The 13,737-nt window shown below is 35.4% G+C and overlaps 1 protein-coding gene across 1 annotated transcript in view; it reads left to right on the top strand.

Moving 5' to 3' along the window:
- LOC129270722 (glycogen debranching enzyme-like) overlaps nt 1–10,066 on the top strand; it is a 42,175-nt gene extending 32,109 nt beyond the window's left edge. Inside the window, exons 24-27 of the mRNA XM_064106464.1 lie at nt 1,712–1,914; nt 3,361–3,458; nt 4,802–4,889; nt 5,533–10,066. Coding sequence (XP_063962534.1) covers nt 1,712–1,914; nt 3,361–3,458; nt 4,802–4,889; nt 5,533–5,811 — 668 coding nt within the window. The 3' untranslated portion in view covers nt 5,812–10,066. The remainder of the gene's footprint in view (nt 1–1,711; nt 1,915–3,360; nt 3,459–4,801; nt 4,890–5,532) is intronic.
- The last annotated feature ends 3,671 nt before the right edge of the window (nt 10,067–13,737 follow it).

Below are 13,737 nucleotides of genomic sequence, written 5' to 3'. Positions count from 1 at the left end.
GGTGATGATGATGATGATGTTAATGGTGATTAAGGTGTTGATTATGATTGTGGTGATGAGGCTGATGATGATGGTGATGATGATGATGATGTTAATGGTGATTAAGGTGTTGATTATGATTGTGGTGATGAGGCTGATGATGATGGTGATGATGATGTTAATGGTGATCAAGGTGTTGATTATGATTGTGGTGATGAGGCTGATGATGCTAATTACGCTGCTGCTGATGGTGGTGATGATGATGACGACGACGATGATGATGCTGATGCTGATGCTACTTTTGATTATGCTGATGGTGGTGGTGATTTTGATGGTGATGATGATGATGATGATTGTGATCATGATGATGGTGATATCAATCATAATGGCTCTGGTGATAGTGATAATAATCTCAATTAAACATCATAATGAAAATTTTTTGTACCAACATTCCTTGCTCTAATTTCCTTGATTATTTATTACCTTTAACTGTAATGTTAAATGTTTCTATGATACAAATAAAAAATTGTATCATAAACAATTTATCTAATCATATAGACTAAGTTCGTTTAACCCTACATGTATCTAGGCCGGGGTATTTTTGGAGTTCATATGGCCGGGGGGGGGGGGGGCCTCCCAGGCCCCCCCTTGAGATCTCGGCCGTTGACCGTGCGATCGCGCCAAAAATTGGCACGCTGGTTGTCTGGGACATAATCTACAAAATTGTATAGTAATTTATTTCATGCGAATTGCCATTAGGTGATTATGCTAATTTATGCGTAATTAGTATGCAAAATCATACTTTTTCCTTTAACTCCCTAAATAAAGCTCCAAATGTTCTAATTTTTGGTATAGAAACTCTTTGTGGTGTTCTTAACAAGTGTACATGAACAAAATTGCGATATCAAATCATTTTCTTATGTATTATATTGTTTTTTGCAATTTCTTATGTATTTCTCTGTTTTTTTACCTTTTGTTTTTCATTGTTTTTTCAATGAAATTTGTTGGGTACTCTTCTGAGATCATAAAAAGCATAAAATAAATACATTTAGACCAGCAAAACTAAAAATAAACATACATTTTTATTATTTTTGGTTGAAAACACAATTTACATTGACTTTGTACACAAAATCACGTTTTTGAGCAATTTTTTGTCTGACATGCACTTACATAATGTTGCGTAATTTCGGAACCACGTACCCGGGTGACGCAAAATTGGTCTCAAAAGTTGCGCAAGACTTAAAAGTAAAAAGTCAGCGAGCGGCGCGGTAAAAAAATTTCGCACGGCGAAAATATTGCACGGATCGTTGAGGGGGGGGGGCCTCCGAGGCCCCCCCCCCGGCCTAGATACTGTAGGGTTAAGATAAAGTGGATATGGCCTAACTGGAAATAGCTAAATGGCAGTTAGACCATGTGGGATGAGACCAAGTGGAAAGTAGGCAGGTGTAGACCATTCATCATTATCCCAACGACAAAAGGCCATTATAACTTTTTAAACCTATCCATCACTGAATACAATTCTAGTTTTATATTTTGAATATAAAATAGATATTATTAATAGTTTACACAAAATTTTTTGTTTGTGTATTGCTTTGCAACGATAATATGGAATGTAATCATTCATCTATGTACTGATTTTGTATTATATTTTCTCTTTCGGAAATGAATATAGATTTGAATTTAAATGTGAATGTGAATTGGAATTGGAATTTTTATTTTAATTTCAATACAGGAAAGCAGTCTAAGTTAACGTACTGGGAGTGGGACCACAAGCTCCAGGCCAACTTTGAGAAGCACTTCTGGATAGCGTCCGATGCGAGTAAGACGGCCAACAAGCTCATCAACAGACGTGGCATGTACAAGGATAGCGTCGGAGCAACACAATTCTGGGCCGACTACCAGCTGAGACCCAACTTCCCAATCGCGATGGTGGTGGTGAGTTCAAGTACCATCTTTCACATATACAGGGCGTCCCAGAAAAAAGGGAAACCATTTTTCAGAGAAAACATTGAAAATCTTAAAAAATATTTAGGTAACAGATTTGACACTAATAGTAAGAGTGGAATGTCTTCTTTGACCTAAGACCCCCCCCCCCCCCCATCTGGGCCGCAGATCCGGTGATTGCCATAAAAATTGTGGGATGGTAGAAAATGACACAAACAATACAATTGCATAAATACATTTCACTGAATTCATATATTTTATTTCATATACATGTATAATGATTTTTATTTTTGGTGTAAATATTCTTAATTTTGCATACCTAACAATCATTCTTGAAAAAAAAATCCAGTACCAAAATTGATTTCCTATGTATGTGAATGGTTTTTTTTATTTCTTTTGTATTTTTTTTCATTTTATTTCTATTCTTTTTGAGGAAATTTTTTGGCAATACTATTTTGGTCATAAAGAGCATCAATTTAATGACTGTTATCAATAGAAGCATTAAAATAATGCACTCATGAATTTGTGTTTTGACATTGTACATGAAATCACGTTTTAGAGCAACTTTGGTCTGATGCACAGGTTGAAAAATTATGTTAACTTGAACAGGGTACCCAAGTGTCCAAAATGTGGTCTAAAATGTTGGGCAAGACTTCAATGGAAATTGTTGTGAAACAACTTGGTGTGATGCTGTAATGTCACAAACTTATCACAAAAAATAATGAGGGGGACCATCATTCCCCCCCCTTGGTACTAATTAAGAAACATCTATTCTTTTTGTCCAAATACTGACACACATGTTCTGCACATTTTCAGTAGTATTACCATATTACCAGACCCCCCCCCCCATTTTCAATGCTTCTCTGACTGTTATTCCTTTATAGCTTTTTTTAAATGTTTTTTTTTCAGTAACTTATTACCTATAATATAATTCTTCCTTGTATTGCGTATAATTTCCCTTTTTTCATTTTCAAGTTTTACCTTTTCTTTCTTTTTGATTGAAAGGCATGGTAGTGACACTTTGATTTCTTTAGATGTATTTTATTTGGATCAATATGTATATGATTGTGTTGCATTTTACTATATTGAATTTGAATTTGAATTTATTAGCAAACTTCATTCATATGGCATGAATATTTTGTTTTAAAATATATACAATGATAACATAAACAAAAACATTGTAAATGACCTGGGGAGCGTTTCATGAAAGGACTTGTCGGACGTTTTATCCGACAAGTCCCATTTTATCCGACAGTTACCATAGTAACAGTACCTCTCAGCCAATCAACATCAGAGAAAGATGTCAGATCTGACAACTTGTCGGATGATAATGTTGATGAAACACTCCCCTGTTTTTATGTGAATATGAAAATAAATGACCATTGACTAAACAAGCAACAATTATATGCATTTTCCCTGTTATGATCATTTTCCCAGGCTCCAGAGCTGTTCACACCCAGTAATGCATGGACTTCGTTGAGTCTGGTAGAGAAGGAACTCCTTGGCCCTCTAGGCATGAAGACATTGGACCCAGGGTAGGGAATTATCGAAATAGTGGAAGCGTCGTGGTGTAGCGGTTCTGACTCTCGCCTTGTAATCAGAGGGTCGTGTGTTCGAATCCCACCATGTGGCCTAGCGTCCTTTGGCAAGGCGTTAATCCACACTTTGCCACTCTCCACCCAGGTGTTAAATGGGTACCTGGTAGGATGTGAAAGCCTATATGTAGTATGCCTAGCAATTGAGTGTTGGAACTCTTGTTGGAATGCTCCCCAGGGGGTGGAGAAGGTGCATACATTGTATGCGGGCATGCAAGGATCCGATGACCGGGGTAATAATATGTCTGTAAAGCGCTTAGAGACTTCGTTCCGATGTATTAAGCGCTATATAAATGCGGAATATTATTATTATTATTAAATTATTATTCATTTTGAAGGCTTTTTACTTTCTCTTTCGAAGCTATTATTTGACTTATTTGGAGCTATTCATTGTATTCGGGGCGTTTTTGGTTTACATCGCACGATTCGGTAATGCACAGAGTTGATATTGAGAAATTATATGCATATATTAGCTTTCAATTCAATTCAGGTTTATTGCAAAAAACATGATTGGCAGTCACAGACTGAATTGTACATGTTTACACAATGCCAATATATAACAATAATCAAAATTACTATTGATAAACAATGAATATACAAATTGAAATTACATATGTGCAGCTAAAAAAAATTGAGTTAAAATGGATAAAAAAATAAAATGATAGATCCTCAAAACATTCTTCCTGGTGGAGACTGTTTTCTTAAAAACTGTATGATAATGTTTATTGCACTTTCTCATGAGATTTATGTAGGAGTTATTGTAGAACGGAAATTCTTGTGCCCTATTGGGACAGTTTTTAAGAAAACAGTCTCCACCAGGAAGAATGTTTTGAGGATGTAAAGGGGCATTTGTGGCTGCAATAGGGATGGGGAAACTACTTGCGACCCTGGAGGGGATCAGGCGATGCAACACTTTTGGTCTGCCCCCTCCTACCATAACCAGAGCAAAACAAACATCATGTGAGAGTTAGTAGGGAAACATTGCTGAAACCGTTCCTTATGTAAGACACAGTGGATAGCTCTTACCTTAGAATCCAAACTTAGATCTAATGTTTTATTGCTTTGTTTTATCAAATTGGAATCATGTCAATCAAGTGATATCGCCATCCTCCTCCTCCTCCTCATCATAATCATTGTCATCATCATCATCATCATCATCATCATCACTATGATCACCATCATCATCATATTATCAGCAGCAGCATCATCATCACACATCACAATAACACCACTATCATATCGTCATGGTAATTATCCCAATTCTTATTACTGTTTTTTTTCAGTGACTGGGCATATGAAGGAGTCTATGATAATGCCTATGACGGTCCTAACAAAAAGACTGCTAGAGGTTGGAATTACCACCAAGGACCGGTAAGTCACCACATTTTGAGTTATTTATCAAGGCTCTTAGTATTGACTGAAGTCAAGTTGTCCACGTGAAAGCCTGGCTTGAACTTTCAAGCCGGACTTTCATGAATTCATGTGAATTATACTGGAGTATCACTTGACATGCCAATCTTATAGAAGTGTGGTATCCATTGAATCGTTGCTACCACCAATCCTCTGTGATAATTGAAGTTTTGCAATGTGAGAACGCATCAAACAGCAAAAAAATTATACATTTCTAAAGACGTCAAACAGACATAAATTTGGTATTGTTTTGAAATTGGTTTGTTTTATCACATTATTCGGCATCTTGGTCACTCTGCAGAGGAGAATTGCATTATGATAGATAAGTTATTAATTGACATAATCAGCCCAGGGGGGTGTTTCACAAAGATTCAAGTATGACTTAAAGAGTCGCACTTAAATGATGATGCATACATGATATGCAACGCGCAATCTTATTGAACAATACCCTGTAGTGCGCGTCCTCTTCGCATGATTTGACCAATGCGGTCATGCCTTTTATACCGCACGCAACTAGGCATTCAATTGCGAATCTAAGTCATAATCTTTGTGAAACACCCCCAGTTCTTTGTCTTTACCCTCTGCTTCTTATGATATCCTCCAGGAATGGTTGTGGCCACTTGGATATTTTCTCCGAGCTAAACTTCATTTCGCTCGTGTTCTTCCTGATGCTCTGGCCGACACATTTGAAAGCACTGTGCAGTTCATCCGCAAGACCCTCATCCGTCACCACGAGGAGATCATGGTGTCGCCATGGCGAGGGCTGCCCGAGCTGACCAATAAGAACGGGGCCCCCTGCAGAGATAGCTGCCCTACGCAGGCCTGGTCCATGGGATGTCTGCTGGAACTGATGTCAGACCTAGACCAGGCCCTACGGCAATAGACCTGGACCTGCGGGAATTCTTATCAGTGGGCTTTCTGTCAGGAAATAGTATTTCCAACTAAGAATGAGCTCCCGAGGAGTATTTCATGAAGTATCCTTTCAGCAATTTCAATGACGAATTTTGCTCTGAGCCAATCAGATGCAAGGATTTGAGTAGCTTATAACAACTTTCAGTGAGAATCACTGATTATTTGTTCTTGAAATTCCCCCCTGATCACTAGGAATAGGAATTGTGTCAGGCTCAGACTGAAACAGCCATCTTAATTTATCATGGATAATGATTATAATTTTGTCAACTCTCTTTGTTCGTATATATACCTTTAAAGTGATAACGCTTATCCTGCCACAGGAAGTTAGTGGAACTGTGGGACGTCATCTGACCTCCAGATCCACTGTCAACTGATATATCTAGATTAATAATTAGATGTATCTACTTATTATGCTAGTTCATTGATTTAACTTGCCTCCCAAATATGATAACCAAATTGTTGCATGTAGAGTAGCGTGCTCATACGTCACCTTGCGGTCCATGTAGTCAACTCTCTAGTACTCACTCTTTCTATTTCACTTCTGTCATTACATGCCTGGCTAGAAAAAGTAAACTGTCACATGGTCAAGACCAGCTTTGTTTACTTCCATTGTCATCTCCTCCCACATGGTCTTATCCTAGTTCATCGGATTCTACAGTGTGTCCCAGAAAAAAAGGAAACTGGGATTCCCACCCCTTTTTACTTCAAAGGCAAATCAATTGTGATATTTAATTTACATTATCATGCAATTCAATTATTCCTCTACATTTTGATGCCTTGTATGTGACGAACACGTCACTTATTAATGGGCTAGAGGAGTGCGAAATTTTAATGTCAAAATCAGGTTTCGCAGAAAAGTTTAACAAGATTGGTTCGTGATACGACAACCATGCTTATTCGACGACAGGCTCATTAGCATTTCTTTTGTATTCTTTGTTCGTTTCTCTCACTGATCCCTGAAATGAGAGTGAATTCAGATTCACACGTGATTCTCTGCGCGAATTGTTTCTGATTGGCCTCAATATTGTTTTCAATCTGCCATGTGTGAAATATTTGCTAAGCTGTTGGTCTCAAATTAAAGATGAGATTCCACTTTTACCGTAAGTATAAAATTCATAGTAAAAACATGTGTAATAATGGTAAAATCTAGCTCTGAAAACGGGTTTCCTTTTTTTGTGGGACGCACTGTAGTTTGTCTACAACCAGCTTGTTTACCAACAATTTGCTCTGGTTGCCATTTAGTCCATTTATCACTTTGTCTAATTTCCATTTGGGTTGTACCCGATTCATCTCATATCCGCTTGGTACATGTATTTCCCCCTAATCTGTATGATTAGTTCAACAATTTTATGAACCAAATTTCCATTTTACAAAGGAAAACGCAACGTTATAAGTGGATAAAATGGAAATTAGGCCATCTTGGCACTAGACCAAATGATAATTAGAGTAAGTGGGCTTTTAAACCAAGTTTAGTGTAGACGAAAAGGCAATTAGACCAAATTCATACATGTAGTAGACCAAATTATTTGTATCCCGTGTGGTATTAGAATAGAATAGAACAAATAAATTTAAATCAACTTTGCTCTCTAATTAATCACTCTGCTCAATGTAGAACCTTGGCTACTCAATATACAGTGGTGCTCAAAAGTTAGTGAACCCCACCAGAAAAATGAACATATATAAAGTGTTCAAATTCTGTCGTGTTTTTATAGATGTTTAATTGCAAAGTCAGGTGATGAAATATTGCATTCAATGAAGTTTGTTTCTCTGGGCTTGACGAATAATGTAGTGCTGTTGTCTACATTCAACACTCAGCATGAAGGAGTGCAATTTGTGGTGGGGTTCACTAACTCTAGAGCACAACTGTAGTTGAAAACTCTACTGGATGGACAATAATTTATATAACTCATTGCTTTTATAATGCTTCCAGTCTAAAAAAATATATATATCTGATATTCCTTTAAGGTTTGTCTGTCAAATTGTTTTATGGTGCTCCTGAGTTGTAGGTGAATTTACTTATGAGATAAACTTTATGAATTATTTTCTGATGTATTTAAATTACTTAAAGCAAATCTAAATGTAGTGATATCATTTTGTCAAGGGCATGCTTTGATACAGAGTCTGTTTATATTTTCTGAAACACTCAAGAATCTTGTTCTGAAATTGATTTTTGTTGATTACTTAAGGTGCATGTAGCTTTTTTACATTGTTTTTATAAAACAATTCATTACATAAACATGTACATAGGATCAGTTCCTTTAAAAAGGGGGATTTTTATTCAGCAAAGTAATTTGTTTACTTGTTTTTGCATATGGTGGTTATGGATAGGTCAGTAAATTTACAAATGGATTATCATGACCTTTTTTATTTTATCGTTGTTTTTATACAATGATTCATTACATAAACATGTAAGATCAGTTCCTTTAACCCTTTGCGCGCTGATGTTGCAATCTTACACATTTGTACAATTTGTACAATTAAATTCAACAATCGTAATAATTGGTTTTCTCCTCTACCTTCAAATTACATAAGTTAATAAAAGGCAATAGTTCTTGGATGACATCTATATAATAATAATAATAAGTATCAATGGTGCAATATGAAAATCTTGAATTAAAGAAAATAACATGGAAACAATTGTCATTATTATCCCCCCAAAATTAATTCAGCATTCAAAGAGTTAAAAGGGGGATTTCTATTCAGAAAAGTAATTTGTTTACTTATTTTTGTGTATGGTGGTCTTAGATAGGTCAGTTAATTTACAAATTGATTATTCTGACTTTTTTTAATTGTTTTTTTAAAACAATTCATTACATAAACATGTACGATCAGTTCCTTTAAAAATGGGATTTTTATTCAGAAAAGCAATTTGTTTGTTTACTTTTTTGTGTATGATGGTTTTAGATGGGTGAGTAAAATACCAAATGGACTATTCTTAAAACTGATTTTCATATTCCTGATTTGATTGATACTAAGCTGAATGTTCTCATACAATAACTATGAAAGAGGTGAATTTATTCCCTTTTTTGAAGAAAAATCATGGATTTGCTCAATGTAATGTATTATGTGTTGGAGACCTGCATATTGACGATAGTAGTTAACATGCCAATTGTCCCCTAATTGATAGGGATTCTCCTAATTATAATCAAAGTTTGAAAATTAATTCTAACTTTTCATGATGCTACATGTATACTCTGAATTTTTGTTTAACGGAATGTGTACATTAAAATATTGAATTTAACCTGAAGTATATCCATATTTTTGAGATTTTCGGTCATGTTCAAATGTCTTGGCTCCAAGTTCCAAGTCTTGCTTGCTTGCGGAAGCGCCATGGTGTAGCGGTTCTGACTCTCGTCTTGTAATCAGAGGGTCGTGTGTTCAACTCCCACCATGGTCTAGCGCCCTTTGGCAAGGCGTCAATCCACAATTTGCCACTCTCCACCCAGGTGTTAAATGGGTACCCGGTAGGATGCGAAAGCATATGTAGTATGCCTAGCAATTGAGTCTTGGAACTCTTGTTTGAATGCTCCCCAGGGAGTGGAGAAGGTGCATACATTGTATGCGGGCATGCAAGGATCCGATGACCGGGGTAATAATATATCTGTAAAGCGCTTAGGGACGTCGTTCCGATGTGTTAAGCGCTATATAAATGCGGATTATTATTATTATTATTATTATTGCTTATATGTCAAGACAAATATATAGAGTGTCATTATGCATTTTATAAATCCACTGCTTTCTATACATGCCATGGATATTAACTCAATTGCATACATACATTGTGTGTTTGTGTATTATGGTGCGGCCGCAAGGCAAGACTGTATTCTTGTGAATATTTAGAAGCTCAAACACTCTTCGCATGTTGGACAAATTCATCTTCCAGAAAGGCCTACATGTATTTACCTCAACAAGTATTTTGATAGACAACTTTACTAATATCATTATCACTTGATTTGAATATATGCACAGTATAATACATGTGTGTATTTATTTGTTATTTATTGTGTAGGTTATTTGTACCTTGGTAATCTTACTACAAACCATGTCTCAATTTGAATTTAATTCTTTGTTACTTGATTGATGTTATGTATGATTGTGTTATATCCAATTTGGGTTTGGAATAACAATTATTGAATTGGAATAATTAGTGAGTTTAATTCAAGAATGTTGCTTGATAATGCAAAAATGTTGCTTAATAAGAAAAATGTTGCAAAAACTAATGAATGAAATAAAATGAAAAAAAAATTATATTAAAAAATAGTAGGTATTTACCTAATCTTTTTCTTCTTTACTAGATAAAAAGTAGATAACTGCCTTTCTAGCTGAAATATTATGTCTCTTTAGTACACACACAAACACTATTTTGTAACAAACCACAATTAATCATGATATTTAGTGACTTGAGTATTTATGGATGTTTTATCAACTCCCGTCTGTGGTTTTACATTGAGTTTTTTATATTGTATTATGAGAATGTTTTTCTTTGATTCACAGCTGTGTTGTATTTCATAATCATAGTACTATATCTTTTTTGGAACAACCTATCATGGGGTCAGTCATGCCAAGTACTAAAAAGTTTCTGTTTGGTATGTCGGATTCTATTTGAAAGATGAAAAGTGTTATGTTGCATCTGGGCCCCGTTTCATAAAGGACTTGCAACTGTTGTAACTTCGCCATTATGGCAACTACCATGGAAACCTTGATTCTGATTGGCTGTTGAGCCCTGGAACCATGGTACAGTTGCCATTATGGCAAAGTTACAACAGTTGCAAGTCCTTTATGAAACGGGCCCCTGATCTTGACTTTATAAGCATGTATATATACATGTATATCAAAAGAATAAGATTATGATGATGACTATATATTGTAACAGGGCAATTCAATGAAATACATGTACAATATATGTACATCTGATCCCCCATACCTAGCACCTTTCTGAAATTATTTGTCTCTAATTTTCAGTTTTTATGAGAAGTTGTGATGCTCTAAAAATATTACGGCTTGAGCAGTTCATGAATGGAAGTAGAATGGGGTGTTGACGACCCAATCTTTCGTCAGTAATGAGGCATAAATACACAAAAAATGTAACACGATTCCCGACCTTATCATTGGATTTGTTGAAATTAGCTGTGTACTAACTTTTTTTATTGCACAGAGATTTAGATACTAGGTATACGCAGGTGCAGTGGCATGGGGGGGGGGCAGAGGTGTGACACCCACCCCTTGTTGTTTTAATTGATGATTTAAAAAAAAAGTGTATGGCTGGTGTTTGAAAAAGCACTTGGTCATGCAACAATGTAATCCCCCTATTTGTTATTATTAAAGGAAAAAAAAGGGGGAAAAATAGTTGCCTTTAGATCTCCTTTGCCCCCCCCTCATTTATGTGTACCCTTGCAATGCCCCTAGATGTTGGTTTAAAAAAAAGTAGTGTTTATCGGCTGCATGATGAGGTGGACACTGAAATATACGTGTATATCTAATGTATCAAATGTGACAAATTAAGCAGTAAACTATTTTTTGTGAAAAAAAAAGAATACTGATCGTGTGACCGCATGTATGAGTCAATGATGTGTTTGATGTTCATTTTCATGCTACGAGTGTATAATTATGTACATGGCGAACTACCGGTAGACCTTGTTCAGCAATAACTGTGTGTTAACTTATTTTATCTAAAAAATGTGATATGATTTGTATTATGTTATTCATGAAAAATGTGATATGATTTGTATTATGTTATTCATGAAAAATGTGATATGATTTGTATTATGTTATTCATGAAAGCTTTTCATCACGGTACATCCTTTTCTCCAGTAAAAGTACGTTCTCTTTGAACGACTTTTTTCACTTTCCTTGGCGACTCTACCACGTTCCTTTATATGCCATCGTATTTGACTGACCTCTTTGAATGTTCCAATTACGTGGAGTACCTCTTTCTCTTTTCTCTCCTGTTTCACACACTGATTCCCCCTTTCTCTTGACATTTTTCTTTCCCCTCTATTTTTCACTTTTTATCCCGCGCCTACTTTTCCCCCGCTTCCTGATCCATTTTGCTCCGTTTCCCTCCTCTCGTTATATTTAACTCTTCCTTCCTCTTTCCTTAAAACTCTCTAATAGTACCTCTCTTTCTCTCTCTAACACAAACACCCTCATACACGCATTCTATTTCTTTCACCTACTCTCTACCCGTCTATAATTTTAATTTCATACTTTGATTCCAGTCGATAGTGGTGCTGTTTCTTAAAGGTCAAGTCCACCCCAGAAAAATGCTGACTTGAATAAATAGAGAAAAATCAAACTAGCATAGTGCTGAAAATTTCATCAAAATCGGATGTAAAATAAGAAAGTTATGACATTTTAAAGTTTCGCTTATTTTTACTAGGTGAGTCAGTCGATGTCTATCACTCACTATTTCTTTTGTTTTTTATTGTTTGAATTATACAATATTTCATTTTTTATAGATTTGACAATGAGGACCAACTTGACCGAACCATATAATGTTAAACATTGCTAATATCACATGTTCAGGGAGGAATTAATCGTTGTATCACTTGACAATGAGGAGAAAATTCGAATATTTCATATAATAAAATACAAAAGAAATAGTGAGTGGATGACATCATAGTCTCCTCATTTGCATACCAGCCAGGATGTGCATATAACTGTTTTGTGAAATTAAGCAAAACTTTAGAATGTCATAACTTTTTTATTTTACATCCGATTTTGATGAAATTTTCAGTGTTATGCTTGTTGGATTTTTCTCTTTTTATTCAAATCAACTTTTTGTTGGGGTGGACTTGTCCTTTAATATAGTTAGGGCCAAAATACTGATAGTAGAAATTATTTATATACCTTTTGTTTTCAGTTGTAACTACAAAATTTTACAAATATTAACCCCAACTAGGCCGGGCTTTTTTGGCTGTTCTGTGGCCGGGGGGGGGGTTGATTCAACCCCCCCCTGAGATCTCGGCCGCCGATCGCGCGAGCGCCGCAAAAATTTGCACGCTGGTAGTGTGCGATGTAATCTACAAGGCTGTATGGTAAAATTTTCCAAAATAATGAGATTTTATTTTATATGAATTAATTATGCTAATTTATGCATAAATCATACTTTTTGCTCTAATTCACTAAATAAAGCTCCTAGTATGCTAATTTTTGGTAAAAATATTCTTTGTAGCATTCTTAACAATCGCAATTGAAAAAAACTTCGGTTTGGAAATCAATTTCTTATGTATTTTATTGTTTTATGAATTTCTTATGTATTTCTTTGTTTTTCAACCTTTTGTTTTTCTTTATTTTTTTCACCAAATTTATTGCACAACCTTTTTGAAGAATAATTATGCTAAAATCAATTGATTTCAGCTGTTCAAAGTAAAAATAATCATATCTTTATGAATAAGATGAGAAAACTCAATTTGCATTGACTTTGTACACAAAATCACGTTTTTGAACAATTTTTGGTCTGACATGCACTTATGAAATGTTGCATAATTTTTTAACCGCGTACCCAGGCGTCGTAAATTTGGTCTCAAAAGATGCGCGAGACTTAAAAGTATAAACTCTGCGAGTGGCGTGGTCAAAAAATTTCGCGCGGCGGAATGAACGCAGAAAATGTTGAGGGGGGGGGTTGATTCAACCCCCCCCCCGGCCATTTTAGGGTTAAATATCAACCAATCCCTCTGTTTTTTGTACCAATATGGCAAGCGAGATATGGTGTTATCTTGCTATTGATGTTTGATATTACTGCAAATCTGCAATTATTGTGATTTGTGGATTTTAGAACTTTTATTTGAATGTTAATTTTATTAACAATAACTAATTGATTTATTTATGTACCTATTTCTCAATTATTTTACAGGAACTTCCCTGCATACTGCCATGCATATGCAATTGATATTAT

Source organism: Lytechinus pictus, chromosome 11, assembly GCF_037042905.1.
Source record: "Lytechinus pictus isolate F3 Inbred chromosome 11, Lp3.0, whole genome shotgun sequence".
NCBI classification, from domain to species: Eukaryota; Metazoa; Echinodermata; class Echinoidea; order Temnopleuroida; family Toxopneustidae; genus Lytechinus; species Lytechinus pictus.
Note: the sequence above shows the minus strand (reverse complement) of the source record. Positions and strands in the feature narration are given on the sequence as shown.